General features: G+C 48.3%; 4 protein-coding genes across 4 annotated transcripts, besides 2 other annotated features; all 4 read right to left on the reverse strand.

Annotated features, from left to right (window-relative positions):
• Nucleotides 1–789: 789 nt before the first annotated feature.
• FPSE_03210 (uncharacterized protein) lies at nt 790–2,322 on the reverse strand (the record flags this gene model as incomplete). Its single annotated transcript, XM_009256329.1, has 3 exons — nt 790–1,823; nt 1,939–2,214; nt 2,277–2,322. The coding sequence occupies 3 exons, from the start codon at nt 2,320–2,322 to the stop codon at nt 790–792; spliced, it is 1,356 nt and encodes a 451-aa protein (XP_009254604.1).
• A 1,661-nt stretch (nt 2,323–3,983) lies between these two features.
• Nucleotides 3,984–4,033: a microsatellite.
• A 1,461-nt stretch (nt 4,034–5,494) lies between these two features.
• FPSE_03209 (uncharacterized protein) lies at nt 5,495–8,956 on the reverse strand (the record flags this gene model as incomplete). The annotated part of the gene is made up of 3 exons (XM_009256328.1): nt 5,495–6,236; nt 6,336–8,149; nt 8,198–8,956. 3 exons carry the CDS (start codon nt 8,954–8,956, stop codon nt 5,495–5,497), a joined length of 3,315 nt encoding a protein of 1,104 aa, XP_009254603.1.
• A 1,429-nt stretch (nt 8,957–10,385) lies between these two features.
• FPSE_03208 (uncharacterized protein) lies at nt 10,386–12,202 on the reverse strand (the record flags this gene model as incomplete). Its single annotated transcript, XM_009256327.1, has 3 exons — nt 10,386–10,439; nt 10,491–11,449; nt 11,503–12,202. The coding sequence occupies 3 exons, from the start codon at nt 12,200–12,202 to the stop codon at nt 10,386–10,388; spliced, it is 1,713 nt and encodes a 570-aa protein (XP_009254602.1).
• A 2,194-nt stretch (nt 12,203–14,396) lies between these two features.
• Nucleotides 14,397–14,960, reverse strand: FPSE_03207 (uncharacterized protein; the record flags this gene model as incomplete). Its single annotated transcript, XM_009256326.1, has 1 exon — nt 14,397–14,960. One exon carries the CDS (start codon nt 14,958–14,960, stop codon nt 14,397–14,399), a length of 564 nt encoding a protein of 187 aa, XP_009254601.1.
• A 6,017-nt stretch (nt 14,961–20,977) lies between these two features.
• Nucleotides 20,978–21,033: a microsatellite.
• Nucleotides 21,034–22,375: the final 1,342 nt, after the last annotated feature.

Raw genomic sequence — 22,375 nt, forward strand, 5'->3', positions numbered from 1 at the left:
GACGGTCCTGGTATAAGTGTGGCATGACTTGCTTGGCTAGCAGGCAGGGTGTAATTTGTGTCAGGGTTCTCTATGTGGTTCTTGAATCTGTGCCTGAGTAGTTTCTGTCAAGATTGACCGAGGCGTGATACTCTCGACGCAGAGCCTTGCCCATTTTGATAGTCTACGCAACTGACTTGTAACTGAGCGATCACTCATTCGGGTGGTTTTACTGTGAGACCAAATTCAGGATCAAAACCTTGCCAGCCTGGTATAGGAATCTCCCAAGACCAGATTCTGCCATTATCGTTGCTATGCAAAGTCATGGCAGATGAGGTTGTTGAACATTAAAAATCATCACATCGATGCTGCATGAAATAATCGTCACAACAAACAATACGGAAGAAGGATACAGCTTGAGTTGATGAGAAACATGTGATCGAGTACTTCATATTAGAGAGATGGTTAACAAGGTTAAACAATAGACTCATGGTGGCATCGTGGTTTTAATAAAGTGTGTTCTTTCATTCTGAGTACTACCGGGCTATAGAAAAACAAATAAATCGCAAAATCAGATCCAGTCTCTCTGAATAAAAAGTAAAGACAATGTTCCATTCTTGAACCCCGCCAACGCCCTACAGAATGCATACCCAGATAGTGCCAAAAAGAACGCCGTTCCATGCTGAAATAAGCAGAGACTTTGTGAGAGTTCTGAAGGACCAAATAACCTTGATGTGAGCTCAGCTCGGGTATAACGGTCTTCCTGTTAGTCTCGGATCTCTCGTCTCATGCTTTCCCGGGTTGTCCAACTTAGTACCAGTCACCCTGGTTGTGCATGGCCTCGGCAACCTTGATGAAGCCAGCAATGTTGCTACCGGCGACCAAGCTGGGAAGCTCGCCCTCCTTGGCTTCAACGTACTTCTGGGCGGTCTCAAGACCAGCGACGAAGGCGTCCTTCATGATGGCCTTGAGGCGGTCATCGACCTCCTTCTCAGACCACTGGATACGCTGGCTGTTCTGGGCCATCTCAAGACCAGAAACGGCGACACCACCACAGTTGGAGGCCTTTCCGGGAGCGTACCAAAGAGCCTGGGCACCCTTCTCCTTGCGGTGGGCCTCAAAGACATCGATGGCATCGACAGTGCAGCCCATGTTGGAACCCTCAGCGACGATGAAAGCACCAGCCTCGAGGAGGGCCTGGGCCTCCTCCTTGCTGACCTCGTTCTGGGTAGCGCTGGGGAGAGCAATGTCAACCTTGCCAACGTGGACCCAAGGGCGGGCACCCTCAATCCAGGTGAACTTGTCCTGGTGCTCGAAAGCAGTCAGGGACTGGTGCTTGATCTTGAGAGCAGCAATGTTGTGGATCTGCTCAGGGGTGAAAGAAGAACCCTCCTTGGCGACGAGAGCACCCTTGGAGTCAGACAGGGAGACAACGGAGCCACCAAGTTCGATGATCTTGAGGGCAGCGTACTGGGCAACGTTGCCGGAGCCAGAGAGAGCAACACGCTTGCCCTCGAAGCTGCCACGGTTGGCGTGCTTAAGCATGTAATCGACGTAGTAGACAAGACCGTAACCGGTAGCCTCAGGCCGGATCAAGCTGCCACCCCAAGAAAGACCCTTGCCGGTAAGGACACCCTCCCAGCGGTTGCGAAGCTTGCGGTAAGCACCAAAGAGGTAGCCGATCTCACGGCCACCAACACCAATATCACCAGCGGGGACATCAGTCTCAGCACCAATGTGCTTGGACAGCTCAGCCATGAAAGACTGGCAAAATCGTCGGATCTCAGCATCGGACTTGCCCTTGGGGTCGAAGTCGGCACCACCCTTGCCACCACCCATGTTGACTAGAAGCTTTGTTAGCAAGTCTGTTTCTCTACCTAGCTCTGGGCCACTCCCGTTGCCCCGCAATATGCAGGGACGGTTGATGGTCCAGATAAGCGCGGCGATGAGGTTACTTACGGCCAGTCAGGGCATTCTTGAAGATCTGCTCGAAACCAAGGAACTTGAGGATGGACAGGTTGACGCTGGGATGGAATCGAAGACCGCCCTTGTAGGGACCGAGAGCAGAGTTGAATTGGACTCGGTAACCACGATTGACCTGGAGGTTGCCCTTGTCATCTTCCCAGACGATGCGGAACTGGATGACACGCTCAGGAATGGCGGCAACAGCCAGAGCAGTGCGGTACTCGGGGTGCTCGTTGAAGAGGGAGCTGTTCTCGAGGGCAGAGGCAAGCTCTAAGGGTCCAAGTTAGAATCGATATTGCTGGTTTTAAGTACTGTGGGATTAGATTGCTTACCGCCGTAAGCCTGCTCGAACTCGGGCTCTTGAGGAAGGTGGGACATAGTGTTCAGCTGCATTTGGGATATATATCGAAGGGGTTTATAGTCGATGTCTGGTTGGAGGACTGTTTATGACAGATTCGATATGTTGGATGAGTTGCACAAGAGTGAGATGAAGAGGTAGATAACTCGAATGGAAGATGAAGGGACTCGAGGTTTATATGGTTGTTGAGATGGGCACATCAATTATCCTCCGTCGCTCTTTCCGTCATGGCACCCACGTCCCCGTCCGTGTCCGCATCCGATATCCATATCCATATCCATATCAGAGGGGAGGAGCGGAACGGTGTACATGATGGCGGCAGGTAAAATGGGAGTATATCCAAGTACCTCGACTGCCGTGTTCAGAGATAATAGAATAAAAGGCTCACTCGATACGCACCCGCACTACTATTATCCCATCTAATCGAGTGACAAGACACACCCTGTTGACCTAATCTTGGTCGTTCCCGATAAACCCCAGTACCCACTCACACCAGCGATGTAGGCTGTTTTTACAGAGCACACCCAGGGGGTTTAATGATGCATTTTAAATGGCTGTTTTCTAGGTAGGCGCAACAGAATGAATTAGTAGTGGCTGTAGGTATTCCTGCAAACATCGCCAACTGCCTCCATACTACTAAGGTACACAGTTGATTGATTATTTTGTTGTTGATTATATGCCTTCATCGTCGACATGTGATGACCACTAACAATACACCCAAGGGTCTCTTCATCTGCCGCACAGAGTCCTCCATCGGTACAAACGCCGCCGTCTATTCCCCACCATCTATTGGATCTCTCATATGTCGCGCACATCAACAGTGCAGTCATACACAGTACATAGTAACACTGCAGGTAGCTAGCTGGGTAGCTAATCTGCCGCAGCCTCTTGTGTGCTTGGGCACCCATTGGATCTTCATCCTCCGATATTCGCTCTCCCCGTCGGTGATGTAGGTCCTGGCTACCGTCTTGGTGCAAACCGTACAGCTATGCCATGCCCTATCTAGTAAAGATCAATCTCGAGCCATTTACCCATCATGATACGGTTCTTATTAGCCAACCCTCATTATTCCGTTCCATTATCAGATCTTTTCCATTCGCTCTGTGCTGAAGGCAACCTCCACGCGCGCCACTGTCGCTCTTTTCCCGTGTAGTGGGGGTTACTTCATGTTACTGACTATACCTCCTTGCCTGTACCTTATCTTGGTTTTGGTGGAATCATCAGCATCATTCATCGATATTCAGCTTGGGGTACTGCTCTGCATCAAGTTAAGCTGGCTATCTCATTGTAGCATGTAGTTAGCCTTCCGAGGACAATCTCAACCAGCTCTACACGAGTTTCCTCCTGTATTCAGCTTGGTCAACATGTAGGGTAATAAAATGCAAAACGTGTCAAGTCATGGCAATGTCTTTAGCCGCCATAATCTACCAGCCTGCCTCATAATAACCTAAATCTAAACATTAAACTGTCTGTCGCGTGTCAATTGCATCAACAGCCAAGCTCCCGGGATATTAGCCCGACCAAGCGCATCAAATCAAACAATCCATTACCAATTCTGAATCCAAACAACTATTCAACATCCAGGAAAGGAAATCAATTTTGCTTTTTGTCGAATCAGAGACGTCGTAACCATGCGGGAATACCGCTGCATCTGCAGTGCATCGTGCGCATGCTACCCTAGTCTCTCTCTCTCTCTCTCTCTCTCTCTCTCTCTTGTTCTCTCTTCCTCTCCAGCCTCTTCCTCCGACCATGCGAACCTACAGTTTTTCGTGAATTATCATCCTGGTCCATAATTTACATACTCTGAAGCACATATCCACACTCCCCCCGGACCCTGAAGCGTTGCAGTACAGTACTTATGTAAGTCTAGATACTATCATGCCATTCTCATTGGCCGCCTTGTCATCTTGTTTGAAGAATGAATTGACATCAACTCACACGCCAGCCAATGGCACTCTTTATCTTTTCTCTTGGCAAAAAAAAGATCTACTACACTATCAAACCATGACACAGTCAACCCCAGGCCATCCATCATACGTTACCGAAATCCTTTCCCGAACCGTGCCTCGCCTCTTGTCTCTTGATGGCGGGGATACTAGGACTAGACAATTGCTGGGATCATACTGTAAAATCCGGGGAGACCAATATTCTCTCATCAATACCTCCCCGGACCGATTAGCCACCCTTAGTCTCCCACCGTTTCACCCTTCGCTACTATTTTGCCCGAGGTTGCCTCGCTACTAACTTACTCGCTGTACGGATACAGTAAATGATTCTGGCCCGCCGTTTACGGATCTGATCTCATAGATCCATCCGGAGATACAAGTCCACTCGAACTGAACTTGGTCCTGCACTTCGGATTCCCTCCGAGTGTCACCGTTTACAGTAAAATGTCCGGATCAAACCACCGAACCACCAAAGACCAGGCCCCAGGACTGCTCTTTGGGCTTTGACCACTACTATCATGAATCTATTTGTCCATGAAAATTGTCTCTAGCCATTCACTTCCATCATGACTTTGACCCCCACCTACACCCCTCATACCATGATCCTGACTCTTGGGCATTGAACATGGCTCCGTTCCGATTCATTCCGTTTACTTTCATTTACCACGCCGAAAACTTCTCGTTTTCTTATAAACCTCGACACCAGTCAATTACTAGTACAAAGTCTTCGGTCTATTCACGGCCAGTTCCAGGATTCGCTCCCGCGGAGTCAGTATCTTCAAGGAACCTCAACTAGAGCAAGGGGTAAAAGCCCTCAAAAACACACGAGTCTAGTAATCATGCCATTCGCCTTGACTGTCGAAAGAGGCGCAGACACCGACATATAGGATAGCCAAAATACTTCCACTACACACACACATGATTATCACATTCATCGTTACTTTAGCTCTGCTAACTCAACGGCGAACAACTCTCACTAACTGACCATTCGTTTAATAAAGATTGGTGTCCAATATCATGTGCTCTATTCTGTCTGACATAAATGTGTAATATCTGAAGTAACGTTGAGCCCCAGCTCCGAACCCCAGAACGCCTTACGTACATAAAATAACAATGCAAAGCCATCTAATCCTATCCTTGCGGCTATGCATACAATATACCTATTACTGACCACTCTTCCAACGGCGGCTTTTGCATTACACAACATATATCGCTTTGTCAAATCCCGACTTGCAGTCACTCTTCATCACCACATGGCCGCCTGGTCAGCATCAAAGCGAGTGAGCTCGCGGCCAGCGTCCTCAAGATCCTTCTTAGCTTTCATGCGCATATAGAAGATGGGGCAATCTTTACTACTGCAGATAACCTCGCAGTGCATGCTACCCTGACAGCGTTGGCATTGGGTCCACAGTCGTCCGAATCGCACCTCTAGGTCTGAAACACGATCCAGAGTCTTCTTGTAAAGCTCTCCAACTCGAGGTGCGCAATTGGAGCACACTGCTCCCTCGGACTCCTCTTTTCCTGTCAGAGGCTTCTTGCAACCCATGCATGTCTGTGTCTTCTTGGCGAATTTCATGAGACCTCCAACGGTAGGAGCCGCTACCGAGATGACACGCGTGTGGTCGCCTGTAAGTAGAGAGCGCGCCTTGGTCTCCCCAAGAATGGGTTCGAAAATACGCCCAAGCGGCTTGGCTAGCTGGTTGTCTAGGTAGTAGCGCGTGTCTATCGGCACGTTGTGCTCAAGCACGTAGATGGGGTCCTCCGACTTCTCGAAGTTTTTGGCGCCGGCAGGACCTCGGATCATGACGTAGGCCACTCGGTCGCCGAGTCCCGGCGCCGAGCCTGCATCTCGCTTCTTCATCCGTTGCGCCAGCTCGACGTGGGCTTGCTTTGCGGCATAATCGTCTTTTGTAAGGGCTTTTGTGATGACCAATTTCGACATGTCGACCTTATTTTGCAGTAGATCTGCAATCGTCTCTTTGACGTACCTAGTGAATCTTCCGTTAGCATCCCGCTTTCGCCCTGCGCCACCAGATAAGGGTTGACAACCTTATGCATGATGGAGCGCGATCGGAGGGAGGACTTACTCTTGTGCACCTGGAACATCTTGATCGATCAGGATCATTCGTAGGACCTTTTCAATCACGGTCTGCACCAAAAGACAGTTGTCACGTCGCACCGTCTCGATACCCTTGGTGTCCATCTTGTCGTACTTCTCTGGCTTGGTCCAGTACAGACCTGCATATCGCTTTTTGTTGATGAGTAGGTATGGGAAATACACCTTTTCGAATTCAAGCTTGATCGGCTTCACAAACTTTTCCGACACGTATTTTGATGCTTCTTCTCCGAGCCTCATGGCCTCCTGTAGGTCTTTGGTACCGAACTTGATCATGACTGAATCAGTGTCACCGTAGATGACCTGTGCGTCGTGTGAGTATCCGTTGGCGATATTGTAGCGACCTTCCACTTCTTCCTTGGTCTTCTCAATCATTTTTCGGCCAAAACTCGTTGTACTACTGGCAATTTCGAGACAAGGAAGCTTTCCTGTCGTTGCACCCGTCAAACCGTAAACACTGTTTGCGCTGATCTTCAAAGCCAGCTGTCGACCGTTCAAAACAGCCTTTTTGAAGGGGTCTGTCTCAACGGCCAGTTCACGCTTGGCCTGTTTACGCGCAGAAAGCAACTCCTCGAGAATTTGTGCCAGTAAACCTTTGCGTTGCTTGATCGTCACAAATGTGTCGCCGTTGGGGGTAACAATGTAATCCTCGTCTTTCTGGAGATTGAAGGCTTCAATTGCTTTCTTGCTGACCAACGTGGTGTAGCAAAGGTTGTGAGCTTGCATGATACTTGGGTACAGCGATGCGAAATCCAGCGTGGCAATTGGAACGTCGTAGTAACCTCGCGTGGGCTCAATGACTGTAGCGCCCTCGTACTGCTCATCTGAAGCTTCTGACTTAAGGTTGGGGATAACGAGTTTCTGCTCAAGTGCTTTTCGGAACAGCTGACTGATGAACTTGACTTGCTGGCCTCGAGACAGCAAGAAGTTAAAAGGCACACCTGTGACTCTTGCCATCTCAGTGTAATTTTCCAAACACGACAATTTATCCATCAGTCTCTGCGGAAGGTATGCATCCTTCAAACAGTACAACGCGAGACGTCTTCGAGACTCAGGTGTACCGTTGAAAAGTTCGGTAATCATGGTGTGATGCACGTCTTCCTTCTGCTCGCCCAGGAAATTGGCACATACGGAGTTCAGAGTGTAACTTCTAAGCTGATGATCGCGCTGAATCAGCTGAAGGAGATCCAATTGCAATCTGCCGTTGGTGTTGGTGGCTTTGGTGTCTCGGTTACCCATCTGCTTGCTGGAGAAGTTGGTCTCCTTGGCTCTGGACTGCATGCTAGGGATTCGAGTCCAGTATTCAAATCCAGCTACCTTGAGATGCTTTGCCCGGTCCAGCAGGTACGGGAAATCAAAGTTTGAGATGTTGTATCCCGTAATGATATCAGGGTCTGTTCTGATAAGGAACTTTTGCCAGTCGCTAAGCATCTTTTCCTCCTTTTCGTACGCAAGAATTTGAGTTGCCACAATAGAACTTGTCTCTTGCAAACAAAAGACGTTTCGGACAAAGGGCTTCTTCTCTCCGTATTTGGTGACGATGTTGGCGATCTGGATAACAGGATCATGGTTCGCCTCTGGAAAGATACCCTTGCGACCAGCACATTCGATATCAAAGGACAGAATACGCAAAGGGGCCATTTTGGACCATTCGCCAACCGGCTCGTGTGCGATGAGATCAATATAGCTGACTTCGGCTTCAATCTGACAGTTCGACTGGCGGATGTGGTCGTTGACAAGCTTGTACGTCTTTGCTGGGGCTTCGACCCATGACATTCCTCGAACCTATTTGGATGTTAGGATCAGACTATCAAGTTACACGGGAGTCCTTACCTTGCAGTCAACCATGAATCGCAGCAAATATTGGAGGTTGTCAAAAGTCTGAACTTCGCCATCGTTCCTCCATATTCCCTTCCAGTTCGCATTGCCGCTCTGGATGGTCGTTCGGACTCTGTTTATAAACTTGGGGTCGGTTACCGTGACCTTTAGGTATGGCTTCGACTGGTTACCCTGGAATCCGTAGATGTTTTCTCGCATGGCGAAAGCAACTGAGTGGATCGAGGGTTGGTGCTGGGCGACCTGTGTCTCCAGGTAGGCCTTGAAAGCTGCGCAATCCTGAGGCTGGAAGTTCACTGGAGCGGGTACGTAGAGATAATGCTTGAAGTCGGTAACATGCAACATGACCGAGTTTCCAGCCTCGTTCACGCCAAACAGCTTGACAGTAGCCCTTCCGCCGTGTAATGTGCCCTCCTCGGCCTCGATAGACTGGAAGCAAAGGCTGTCACGCTCCGGGACGAAGTCGACTACGGGTGGTCGATCCCATGCTTGATCTTTTTCGGTACTGTTTCGTTTCCTGTCCGACAAGTCCTGGCTGAGCTTTTCGAGGACTTCTGATTCGAAAGCGCTCTTCGGCTGGCTGGACGCCATCTTGGATCGGTGGTCATTTTGAGGTCCGGGAACCCGAGCGGCGGCGGGAGACGAGGGAATGGCATCGACTTTGCGTTTTTTCGTTGAAGCGGGAGTGGATGTGATGTTCTGACGAGCATTGTTCTCGCTCAGGACTCGCTTATGAGAAGCAATTGTGCTTGTCATGATGACGGCTGATGGCAAATGCTATGTTGTGAAAGAACAAACAGAAAAGGATTGGAAGAAACGAAGAGAATTATTCAACAGTCACATCCACATACACAGGGATGAAGGCAAAGAGTGGTTGAGGAATTCTTTGGTCGTCGGTTCTGATTGTTGACACTAAACGGTTGGAGGGGAGACTCTAACAGAGGAGATTTCTGGTGGGTTTAGAACGACGACACGACTTTAATTGATGGCCACCGCGTAGCGCGACTCAAGAACCGTGACGTGAATGGCCCCCACTTGCGTCGCTGTAACGTCAGTCACGTGGTTTCGCGCCGCTCTGAACGTCAGAACATATGTGCTTCAAGCATGCGAAGCATCAACGTCGATTACATTAACAAGTCAAATTGCCATGATGTAGAGATTTTAAATTTTTTGTTAACTATAAATCATCTCAGTATTGTCTTCTTATAATTGATCCAAATATTGACTACCTAGTCTCTATTCCAACAATGCTACTCTCGGATCAGAACATTTGGAACTCACCTTGACCCCTATATTACATCTATACCATTAAGTCAGTATTTGTGTGTGATAATATCTTTAATTTTCTGAATGAGAAAGTTCCATAGTCAGACATCCATTTTAAAAGCATCCGCAGTCCCGTTCAGGATATTCAGCTAAGCCATGCATTGTAAAGGATTCATCATGAGAAGACAACGTGAGTAAAGCTTCTAAAAACTTACTTGTATAAATGGCACTTCGGGTACTGAGCCCCGCGTAGCAAAGAGCGAATCCCCAAAGCTTTTCCATCTTAAATGTGTAGTTGTCTCAAGACATTGTGGAAGAGGTTGCATAGTCACAAATGAACAGGACGAGGAAGAGGCAAGAGTACCATTTATATCACCGCAGTGATCGATCATCAGACAAGTAGACGATGTATGCCATCCCTCATTCACACAAATAAAGACGTGCGGGGTATCGCATGATATGACATGTTGGTCGAGCCTGGCCACAGCCAAGAGCTGCAAGCTCATGTAATGGAATTGCCAACCCATGTTCAACATCCATGTAGGCGTTTTTGTATCGACGAAATGCCTCATGTGTTCCCAGTCAGAATACTGCCAGCAAACAGTTGTCGGTATCGCAAGACATGCATATTCAGGAAATACAGGTTCAAATAACATGACCATATGAATGAGATGCATGTGAAGATGTCATTGCTTCATGAATTAACACTAAATAAGACAGGAACTAACATCCGTCAGTCCTAGCAAGTCAAAGGAGCAACATCGTGTTTGTCCAATAACGCCAATGCTGTGAGTATACATGTTGCATAAGTGAGATAAATGCCGCTATCTAGAACCATGCACTAGTGATTCGATGCTAACATTCAATTATGTTTCCGCCGAAGTGACTCCCCAACTCATTGAGAGCCGATATATCTTTTTTAGGCGGGCTTGAGGTTCTCAAAAGATCCCCACTCACACCAGTCGTTAATGGGCTGTCTCGAGTTAGTTTATAATTTATCTTTGCGGGCCGTTGGGAAACTTACAAGGCAGTTCAAGTACTTACACCACTCACAGGTGTCGTGGTACTTGTAGAAGTTGTTGAGGAGAACGATGAAAACAACAATGATCATGACGAGAAACGCTGCTCGAACGAGCCACCAAGCCCACCAGAGTGGCTTTCGTCCCTTGAAGAAACCGACGGGGTTCTTGAAGAAGTGAGGGGGCGTCTCGCCCGTCTGGGGAGATACGGCTGCATAAGACAGGCCATCGCCCATTCGTCGTCGCAGCGAGTTGGGCGAGTGCAGGACACAAACACCGAGAGAGAGTCCCATCAAGAAGCCACCAATGTGAACAAAGTTGTCCAGACCAGGTAAAAGTCCAAGCACAAAGGCGATTACCATGTCCAGAACGATGAAGAGGAGGTCCTTGACTGGGCTGCGTCTATCCTTCCAAGAGTAGAGAAGATCGAGGAGAACCAAAGCAATAATACCAAAGAGAGCACCAGAAGCACCAACGGATGGCTGCCCTGGAGGCGCATAATTTCCACCCATGATGTTACCAAAGATTCCGGCACTCATATAGACCAGTAGAAATCGGACTGGTCCGATAGCCATTTCCATCTCTTTCGCGATCGTGAGCTGCAGAAGGAGGTTGAAGACAATGTGAATGATACCGGCGTGCATAAAGATCGAGGTGATAAATCGGTACCACTGGTTAGGCTCAGGGCTCTGGTTGATATCGCCGTTGAATTTAGGATCGGGGACGTCGCCACCGAAACCACACACAACGTGGAGAGGGCAAAAACTGTCGGCCTTGGTAGCGTTCGGGCATAGAAGGCCCGGAATAATGGCACCGTCTTTGTTCTTGTCGACACTCTGGATACCCTTGACGTTGCGCATGCAAGGTGCGTATCGAGCGCCCATGTTGATGAGTAAACCTGGGGATGGACCGATAAAGACGTTGAACTGAGGCTTGATCGCAATTGGGGTTCCCGTCAATACACCTAATTCTGAGTTAGTCCAAACCGTTCTCTTGCACAAATATTCCTCTACTTACCCATTCGGGCGACTTCCGCAATGAAAACGGCAACCTGAATGACAGAAAAGAGATAAACGACCCAGGGGATTCTCTTCTTGTCGGACCCTATCATGCCAAGTTCACCTAGGCGGACCTTGTCCTTTTTGCTCTTCTTCTTGGGTCGTCCAGGGGCATCATAGACGTGATCGTTCATCTCGACATCGTCATTCTTGGGAGTCCGGTCTTGAAGAGGAATATCCTCTTGGCCGTAAGGCCGCCCAGCTGCATCTGTGGCTCCACCATGATAGCTCGTATCCTGATAGAAGCCTTGTTGCCCAATGTCAGCTGTACTGGAGCCGGGAGTCGGGCGCGCGTTCGGGTTCGCTGGGTATACATGATCGTCAAAGACGGTGTCGAAAGGAGACTGACCAGTTTGACCGGTTTGACCAGGCTGGTTGTGCTGGCCCGAGGGACTACCATAAGCCGCCGATGGTTGATACTGTATATCGTTGGGTGAATATGGTGTCTGCTTGGTCGGAACAATGTGTGTGGTAGAGTCGGCAGGATAGATCGAGGTGTCGGGAGCGTAGTTCGGGTTGTACGAATCTTGCTCGTAGGGTGGTGCTGGTGTTGGCTGCGGCGAAGGAGTATCATGATTTTGGTAGTAAGGTGAGGAGTGTTGAGGAGCGCCGTAGGCGGGCTGTTGGCTGCCGCCTTGGTAATAGCTGTTCGAAGCCATGATTGACAGAGGAAGAATAGATTATCGAGGGCGGGAAGAGGTGAGGCAGCGGATGGGAGAATAAGCCGCCAAGCGGCAACGAAAGAAGGGGATGCTGCTAGTACTGCGACAAAGCTGTTTCAGAGCAGCAAGACAGCGTCACAGAGACAGATTCGCTTATCTGGTAGCTGATCGACAAGGTGAAGAAATCCAAGACAGTGATATCCCCAAGAAAGTATGACCGTACACGACAAAGAGAATGTGGTCGTTTTCGGGTCTGAAGATGCTGAACCAGAAAAAGATACGAAAAGTGGCTGGTCGGTCAGAATCCCAAGTCAGGTCCCGTCCAGAACCTCAGCTGTGCTGTTTCAAGGGTCGCCAGGGACGTAAAAAGACTGGTCTGGATTGCGTGGAAGCTCTGCTCTGATTGGCTGCAAGACACTATCGACGCGTATAGACAGGGGTCTCGGATCCGCTAAACTGGTCTCGTTGGCAATAGGTCGTTTCGTATCGCGGCAGACACAGGAGAAAGAAAAACGAGGGATAACAAAGAGTGAAGAAGGGCAAAAGTAGGAATGGCGGAGAGGGGAAATAGTCTTTGTGTATCTTTATCTTTATTCTGAGGCAACCTCAGGCCTTGGGTAACATCCCTGCTACGCTACAATACCTTACTCTGCATTACATGGAGCAAACGTGAACGGAAATTCTCGTGCTGACTGGATGCCATGACGAAACAACTCACAATTGAGTGACGGTGACGTACAGTACCGGGGCTGTGCTGACAGCTGTGAGCCATCTATCCCTGCAACCATAAGGTCGATCACTGGGACTTGAGTCGTCTGAAAGGGTTTTGGATGGAACACAAGTGCACTGGAGGGCCGTTGAGCCTCACTCTTTTTGGGGTTTAAGCGCCACATGTTCTTAAATTAGAACGGTAACTGCCCTGCCCACGGGTTAGCCACGAGCCTTATTTGATACATGCAACGATTAGGTACCTAGGCATCGTGAAGATGGGATGAAGGAATACCCCTCAACTCTCTGAACACCGCATGGTATTAGAGCCATGAATCTGCCCGACATACTCAGACAGGGCCATAAAACCTTAATCCACTACGAGGTATCCAGGTACCTCCTTGCCGTAGCCCTTTGGGTTGAGTTCTTTACCACATCCCACCCAATTCATCCACATTCGTCAACCGCAAACACCCACTCTGCTACAATCATGTTGCACAAAATGAACCAACAGCAGATTGCTACCAATATATCACCGGCTTCGAGCCATCAACAGAAACTTGCTCATCAATCCACATTCCGCTTCATATCGAATTATGCGTCTTGGTGGCTGATGCAAATAAGCCAACCATAGCCACTGCCGAAGCTGACGAATCTTCCCCGTATTCTACTAACCCATGGCTGAAGTGGAACTCGTTGATGCAGCGCCAGCCCCAGGTTTTACTGTATCAGTACAATCAACCACCTGTTGTACGGATTCCGATTTGACCTCTGCTAGACAACTTCCGTGTCCAACCTCCCGGCCTATGAGATGCAACTCTAGAAGGACAAGAGCATCAATTAATGCCCTTATACTCTATGTGTGCCGCCTCTGCAAGCCATACCAAGCAGTCTCTCACCGAACTCACATAATATACCTCTAAATGCTATTCAATCTGACAGCTGACCTGAACGCCAAGATTTGTAGCCAGCGCAGGTCCTCCATGGCTTTCCCCGTCTCTCTTTGTTGAGTTCTATTGACATAGCCCGACACTGAATGGTCAACGGCAAACAAAGACACTGCATATCTGGGCCGACACACACAGAGGTTTGGAAAGTCCGGGCTGAAACACCCACAGCATCGCTGTTCCTCTTGATATGTTTGCCATTGCTGGCCCCGTACTGCTGTTGATGCTGGCTACTTAGTATAGTCTGCTACCCCTCAGCCAACGCCACGTATTTCTTGTTCCAGATCATCAAAAAAACTGAGTCGATAAGTTCAATTGCAGTTATACAGTGTAATATTTTGCACATGATATGAATCGTCCCCTTCTCGGGGTATATCCATCGATATCGCCTCGCTGCGCGCTCCAAGAGCCCTGCCCTACAGCGATTCTCCGCCTTTTATCATCAATAGTAGTACAGTTGGTCTTATACATGTCGATTCTTGTCGACACTCAGGTCAGAATGTCTCAATTTTCCTTCGGTATCGTGGTCGTAATTATTACTTCTTCTCCGTCGAGTTCTCGTCGTCCTGCTTCTTGGTGCCCTTTCCCCAGTTACCGTACCAGACATCGGCAACCTGGTCAATAATAATATCGCCAATTCCCTTGCCCTCTTCGATCTTTTGTTGATGCTCCTTGACACGTTTCTCCTTCCAGTCCTTCTCTTCGCCTCCCATCCACACGTCGTTGAGCGTCTTGGCCACCACACCCGTCTTCTCTTGTTCGGTTTGATGTCCCTCCCTAGCTCTTCGTGCCGCTTCACGCTCGCGATGCTCTCGGAGTAGTTTTTGTGTGCGCTGGGCACCCTCGGGAAGCTCAGTGCCCATCATGGAGCTTACACGATTGCCGAAACGCGCGTAGATTGACGACCCGGTGTATTCGTAGGCGAGTTGATTTGTGGCCATGGACCAGGCTCCAGCGAGAACAAAGAACCTTAGATCTATCTTTCGTGGTGGGAGGAGCATCGCAAGCGGTAGGATTACGGCACCAGCAATGGCAGAGTTGTGGATGAAGGCATTGCGGGGAGGCAGCGGCGCTTCCGCTTGAACTTGATCTTGTGACATTTTGAGTACGATATTATACGCCTCGATTCGACCGATTGAGCAGTAGCAAAAAATCTCTGGGTTCCTATTGTTGGCTACAATGGCGTCGGAGAAAGGTCGTGATCGCGAAATCCTTCTTCGTTGGTAGAGTCGAAGATGCATTGATCCGCCATCAACTTTTTTCTCGATTCTGGTTGGTCATTGACAGCTGGTCGGAGATACTTTTCATCTCTGCTAAATCTGGCGTAGATAGAAGTACCTCCCTAAGCCAAATTTCTGATACAGGGTAAGTTCACTGCCGAACAATGTCTACCAACGACTTTGACTGTGAATTTGATGTCAACCACAAGAAACGTTCTTCATGTTGAATTTTATTCTTTCATTATGCCTACAAAATGATGAGTGGGTATGCGCAGGGTCGGGGTCATCAACTGAAAGATAGAAGGTCGGCTCAGCAGTCCAGCCTCCAAATGATCATACTACTAAGACATGCCATCACGTTTCAATACTTTGCGTTCTTTGGATTTTATGCATATCACGGTAGTGCTCATGTATGGGGGAACTTAGTATTAAACTACGGGATGTTTAAATGACACTAGATTGTGATAATGATATATGAAATGATGGGGTTTAGAACATGGCCCTCTTGGTTGCTATATTAGCCTAGGTACAAGAGTCTGATGCACCACTTTGATTGAAATTTGAGAATCACCAAGATGTATGGCCAAAATACGTTGCAAGTATACCTAGTTATTTGGCCAAGAAGACTTGGGTAGAACGGAAGTACATATTCTGAAGAACACGACGGGGGTTTTGTGTATAGGAAGATTCCCGTGATAATTTCCGGGACATGCATGATAAGAAGCTTTGATGCCGCTGCGGTCTGCAGTCTGCAGATCGTAATGGGTCGTCAGGGGATTCCCGTGTCGATACCCCCAAAACCAGCATGCATCTCGCGGCATGCTGAGCCCCGGTTCCTTTTGTTCGTAATAATCAGATGGAATCGCCACGTCTATCATTGACGCTGCGTTCGGTTGTCATAAAGTTGTATACCACAAGGTAGAAAATGTCATAATAGTACTGTTATGCCCAGGCATCTTCTTCCCATTCCCAAGGAACTTATAAGTCCGCCAGTCAGAATTGGTTATGTTGTAAATTGCACCCGGAACCGACAGGTCAACAACAATGTACAAAAGACGGGACGGATGGGTAAGCAGCCGAGGAACATTTAGTTCACGGCATATGGGAAACGGTTGGGAAAAGATCCGACAAACCATCCATAACTAGTACTACATCTCGCTACTTAGACTAAATATGAACTAGCTTCAGCAATGCCCTTGTGTAGTTTCGACGTTGCCAAGACCTTGCAAAGAAACATCAGATCATCGGTCTGGACTACATGCCTCATCTGCTGAACGTTGTTAGAAGACTGTTTAGCTTTTAGCTACTAGGCAAAGGAAAGATCGCAGTAACTCTATACAAGTTAAAACATGAATTGGATAGCTGGCAATAATTCGCCAAGGGAACGGATGACGGGAGATTTTAGGAAGCCCAGTAGTGTTTTCAACATCGGGACTTGAACACTGGTTCGACTACCGGCTGTCCACACCCACTTCCACTTCAACCTCCTGAACGGGCTGAATCGTAATGATTGACTAGCCAACGGTTCCATTGAGCGAATGAGAGAAGGGTTATAAGAGGGACTGCCGTCGCATGCGTAGATCGTCCAACTTTATGTCGAATATTTCAAGATTACTCCTGAAAGAACTGGGGGAAGCCGTGTGCGAAATTTTGAAGTTTGCCGGCCGAGCGAGTCAAGATCCTGTCTCATAGTAACGGCATGGCAATATGCAGGGGCTATATTCTGGACAATATCTAACACAGGGTGAAGATATGGTAACGCATTGACCTTCCCTTTTCGATGGTTGAAAACCTCAACATATTACTTATTCTGATGCATAGAGTGATCAGGCGCTGATGCAGGTTATTCTCGCCAAGCAAACAACTCAAGTCCAAAGTCAGTATCATGTACCCCTTTGGACTTGAATGTTGTAAAGTATGGAAAGTTATTACTGTGAAACACTGCTCGGGTGCTGCCGAACCAACAAGCTGTATCTGTACCGGTGCGCCGGTAATTGATATTTCTTAGTTCTTCATGCTATCGATCCATGATTCGCTAAAGAGCGAATTAAGTTTCCAGCGTGCCGTTATTCCATGACTTGTATTTCAAGGAGGATCAGTTATAAAGAATGAAGTAAGAGTCATCATGCCCATTGTTGACCAGCTAGCTGGATACGACTCGTACAGTGGTTTGTACTGTGTGACTGCATGCAGTCTCTGGTTTGTACCAGAGATCTGTCTAATTTCTGTGCAGACAGTCACATTGAATCGGCATAAAGTGTTTCATCTGTTGCATGTTGGTATTACCGAGGTATGGATGGGTCTCAAAGGTCGATCGATTCAACCCGCCATCAAGTCCAACTCTTTACTCAAAAAACACAATTAGTAATAGCCATCCCGAAATTTTCTCCGACGACGATCTAGATAGGCAGGCACTATACTTTCAGAAATACTCTGTTTCTTGTTTCTAGTTATTTGCCACTTCTGTTTGTTGATCCAGATTGCTGGCTGCTCGGTCACGATGTACCCGAGCTACCCGTGTTCCGTGTGGCGGCAACTTCCGCAGTGAGAAGGAAGGAGCGTGACGAGACTAAACTCGGCAGGCGTTGAGCCAAGAGTGCCAATTTGGGTAGTCTACCCTGCTAAAAGTAGCAGGTAGGGTAGATTAAGAATTGCATTCGGAAGGTACAGATAACATCTGGTACCCGACTGTGTCTACGATGAAAAATACTACCTCCCTACCTTGGTAGGCCCCGGCAATACTGCTTATGAACGTGTCTTCGTTTAGTGCTGTATCCCTGGTAAAATATACAGATTCATTCGTTGTTCAGGCACAAACATTTAGGACAGGGAAGCTGATTACAATCACCTGGTTCAAATAGTAATTATCTAACCAGATGAATCTTGGAAATCGACATGACATAATATCTCCATGCCGGTGTTTACACAAACCCCGAGTCATCTTTGTCCATGCACGGATATATGTTATGTTGTTTCATCCATTCTATTAGCTACATCCATCCGTCTATTATACTGGACTTGGGGTCGTGATCCTGGTACGTTATTGCGGAGCTACCAGATGAGGTTACATCGCCGACTGTCAGTCAGTCCATGCTCGGCTAGTGGGAGACTAAAACGGCCAATGTAAGCAAGTCCTGTAGATACCAGTACTCAATATTGCCTAACAATTTATCCAGTAATTCCAAAACAAGATAGACACCATTGAAGAGAGACCGTGCTCAGGTTTTAAATGCTTTGCTCTCAATAGAGATACTCCTATTGAAAGAATCATACTAATGATAGGGGTGAAGTATATCAGCCAGACAACTTGGAACAAGTTAGCAGTTAGTTCAATTCTCTACTATTACATACACACAATACTACGGAGTATAATAAACTTTATTGCATGCCAGATTCTAGCAGATTGTGTTAGCCTGTAATTAGTGAAAGCTACTGTGTTACAGCAGCTAAGTGACTAAACGCTCAAGAGGCTTTTGCACTACTAGGTACCGACAGGGGCTAAGTGACTAGTGGCTCTTAGGCGAGGATAACTTTAGACAGGGACCTCTATTACATTTTCTCTGTATGCATGTACATACCTGTCTACTGTACAAGGTAACGCACGGCCTGTCGGTATGAGTGGGATGAGCCACTTCAGTTCCCCGTCTTTCATCGCTGGACCTGACACGTCCCGTCACATACCCACTTCATCGCCGTTGAAATCTAATTTCATACTACCACTTTACATATGTGCAGTGCGCTGCATGCTGCCGCACAGTTGGGTAGGTTATCACCTCCAATACTGTTGTCTATCCATTACTACCTACCTACTCAGACTTAAGGATCAGCTCGGAGTCGCACCGTAGCTTCTCAAGCATGAATCATGACCTCAACTTCAGGATTGGGTCAATGATGCTGTCTGATCCACAGCCACAGCCACTGCCGAAGCCCGGAGTCTAGACGATTGGTACATGACTAGAAAAAAGGTCAAAGCATGTCACTGACTGACACGATCAAGCGTCTCCAGAAGCCACATAGTCAATCTTTCAGTCTCTGCGGGCCCCAACAAAACGGCCAATTACGTATATCTAACAACAAACGTCAAGGCGGCAAATGGACAAAAACTGTTCAACAACAATCCCTTCCCTTTGGGATGTGCGTGCAGCAGTTGCCGGCGGCAAGCTTTTCGTCTGTGCTTTTAACATGAACTTAGTGATATCGGCCGTTCGTCTTTGTGGTTGTCTCTATTCGGAGCCGATATGGGAGTGAGCCGTCGTGGCTGAGACATAACCTATGACACGGCTCAAGCTAACAGGGTTGAGAACGTGCGTTACGTTGTGACCAACCTACTGAGCCTGGAGAGCCCAAGAGCGTAAAGTCTTGGTGAATTCGTACGTACCCACTGCTGGCGTAATTTAGGTTAACAGTATCCGTCCCCATCGGGTAGATTCTTTTGTTGGTCTTCATCTTCCTCCGTACAATACATTCATTCCTACTCTATGCATACCTGCCCAATTTCACAAGTTGATACAGTATGTATGCACACGGAGCAAAGTTCGCGTCTGTGTGCCTGCGTGCAGTCGTTGAAGACCGGATTTAGAAAGACAGGCTGAAACAGTGCTTCTTTCACAGAAGCCCAGGGGAGTTTAGTTCTGTCAAACCCCTGCGGCTAACGTTATATGCCAGCACAATTCAGAGTCCACCTACCTACTAGCCTCCAAAAATAAGCTAGGCAAACAGGGGATCGGCGAATTGCGTCGTACCAAATTTGGTTTATTGCCTGACTGTGACGGATGAGTCTCGGAGAATATTGGGGGAAGTTGTCTCGAATAGGAGATAAAATTGTCCATCGTTTCCAAGTATCGTACGGTGATGGAACTGTATCGACGGTAATTACCTACATGCACATAAGATAACCGGGCAGGTGGCCGGCAGCTAGGATAGCAAGAGCCGCGTACCGGGAGAGTAGATATTGTCCACGGCCATTAGGCCATAAGAAGAGATCTTCACGAGCCATTGCAACATTGACATGCCTAATGTGGAGGAGCCGAGCCGAAGGCCAGGGGCGAAGCAAAGCCAGCATCGGGGAGAGATGGGAAGGATTCGTATTGCCGTTACAGTAAGATGATGCTACCCATCTACCTGGTCTTGCTAAGCGCTGTGGGATCTCTGAAATCTATAAGGCTGAGGTTGTGACAGGTATGATAGGTATGATATGATGGAATGGGGATGGAGAAGTAGGCATGGACTATTGAGCGACTTAGCAAATGGTAGATTTAGTCTCGGACGGGTATCCGTTAATGCAAACCTTGGTATTTTAAGGCAAACGTTATTAGGGATACAATTCTCAACGGTAACGGCTATCTTCACCCTTTGGGATATCGAGGCTCACAGACTTAATTTACCCCGCCTCGACAGTGCAAAACTAAACTTCAATGGTTGTCCTTGTCAGACAAATGTCCCGTCACACTGGGAACCCCTTCTCCTAGCAGGCCACGAGGCCCAGGTAATCAACCAGGTCTTGGCAACCCTGAGCATTGATAGTCATGCGAACACCTTGAACAACGGAAGATACCGCCCCTTGCCGCCCCCCTGGGACGAGACTACCAGAGCTAAAAACGAAACCATTAGCTCAGGACTTAGACCAAGGCCAGATCAGGGGACGCCTGTGCGAGCTTTAATTTACAAAGCCTGCAACAAGACGTGATGCTTTTTGCCGGAACGATTGGCTGCAACATCAGGATTTACGAACTGGTTAAGGGCGCAGATGAAGCATATCAAAGCAAAGCCAAGAGGCAAGGGAAGAAGGGAGAGAGAGAGGTGGTGATGACCTTTGCCAAAAACGAAAGCATGAAACAGCTTAATGAGAAACTGTGCCGCATCGTTGGCGAATGCGAAGCTTGTGAGGGTTTCATAGATGCTGTGCTGTGCTGTGCTGTGCTGTGCTGTGATGTGATGTGCTGCGCTGCGCTGTACCGCATTACTACGTAGCAGTATGGGGTGGTTACCGGAGTTCCAATTTATCGAGATCTAGGTAGATTCTCGAGATTAGACGAGTACGTACCTGAATGCACATCGAGTTCATCGCATCTTGGATCGTGGGACTGGCCGGCTGTTAGTGTTGAGATAGGAAAGCCGAGCTCTGCTTCCGCAGGCACCCATGGCCTGGCATTCACATCAGCAGCATTCTCGTTACGTATTAATTGACAGTTTATGTATATTTCCAGTCATCGGAGGCACCGAAGTTGTGATAGCCAATGAATCAAGGACAATGGCACCCAACAATTGGACTGGTGTAGTATCTGAATATGATGGCATCACATGTGCTGTAGAGAGGGAAGGATCAGTTGTATCAAAGCAATTAGCGAATGCGAGGATACCAGGCTTTGAGTTGCAGTGACTCAACCTTGATGAGCTGGACTGTGGACTGTGGACTGCGACTGTGATTAAGTTAGTGGGTGGGATTTATTTGCTTTTTCTCAGTCGGAGTTGACGTTCACCCGATCTTCTAGATACTACATAGGACATAGACTAGGCAGGCAGGCCTTAAAATGACTTGCCGGTGGCGATGGACACAACGTCTAATCAGCCAGCCCCACCAAGTACGAAGTCAACCCATGTAGAATAGGTAGTGAATAACTACCTGAATGCATGCATACCTGCCTCTCAATATTTTACGTGTTTTCATGATGATGGCTTTAGTGGTTATACGCTTATCCTGGAATTTAGCTTAGTACCTAGGTAGGTAGTAGCTGTGCCTCTGTTGAGCGGGTATAGATCGGATATAGTGGAGTGGGACCCGCCAAGAGTCTTGGAGCGGGCCACAAGCGCCTGACCAACAGGAGCCTCCCCTTAGCCTCCTGCCGGGCCTTTCTTGACTCGAGCAGGGAAGGCAAGGCGTTGAGCTTACTTACAGCTGCCCGTTGGAGCAACACCAGTCCTTGATCCATCATCGCCATCCATGGACAAGCTCACTCACCCAATCTATCAAGGAACATCCATGGCATGGGCTAGAAACAAACGTCAGATACAACCCCCTGACCCCCTGCAAATCTCCACCGCCACCGCGCTAATTACGCCTCTAACAGCCCTGCAGATGCAGATGCAGAGTGCTGGGCGTCAATCCTTCTCGAGGCGGTTTAGTCGAGCTCATCCCTCCCTTGTGCGACCAACGCAGCAGGAACACAAGCAAGCGCACCCCTGTCAACTATCGCCTCTATCCCTATTGGGTGATAAAGTCTCGTTCCACCACCAACGAGAGGGAGCCTGCACTAGAGTAGTGTTGGAGAGGGGAGGTCCCGAAGCTCGGACGGTTC

This window comes from Fusarium pseudograminearum, chromosome 4, assembly GCF_000303195.2.
Source record: "Fusarium pseudograminearum CS3096 chromosome 4, whole genome shotgun sequence".
Lineage (NCBI taxonomy): Eukaryota > Fungi > Ascomycota > Sordariomycetes > Hypocreales > Nectriaceae > Fusarium > Fusarium pseudograminearum.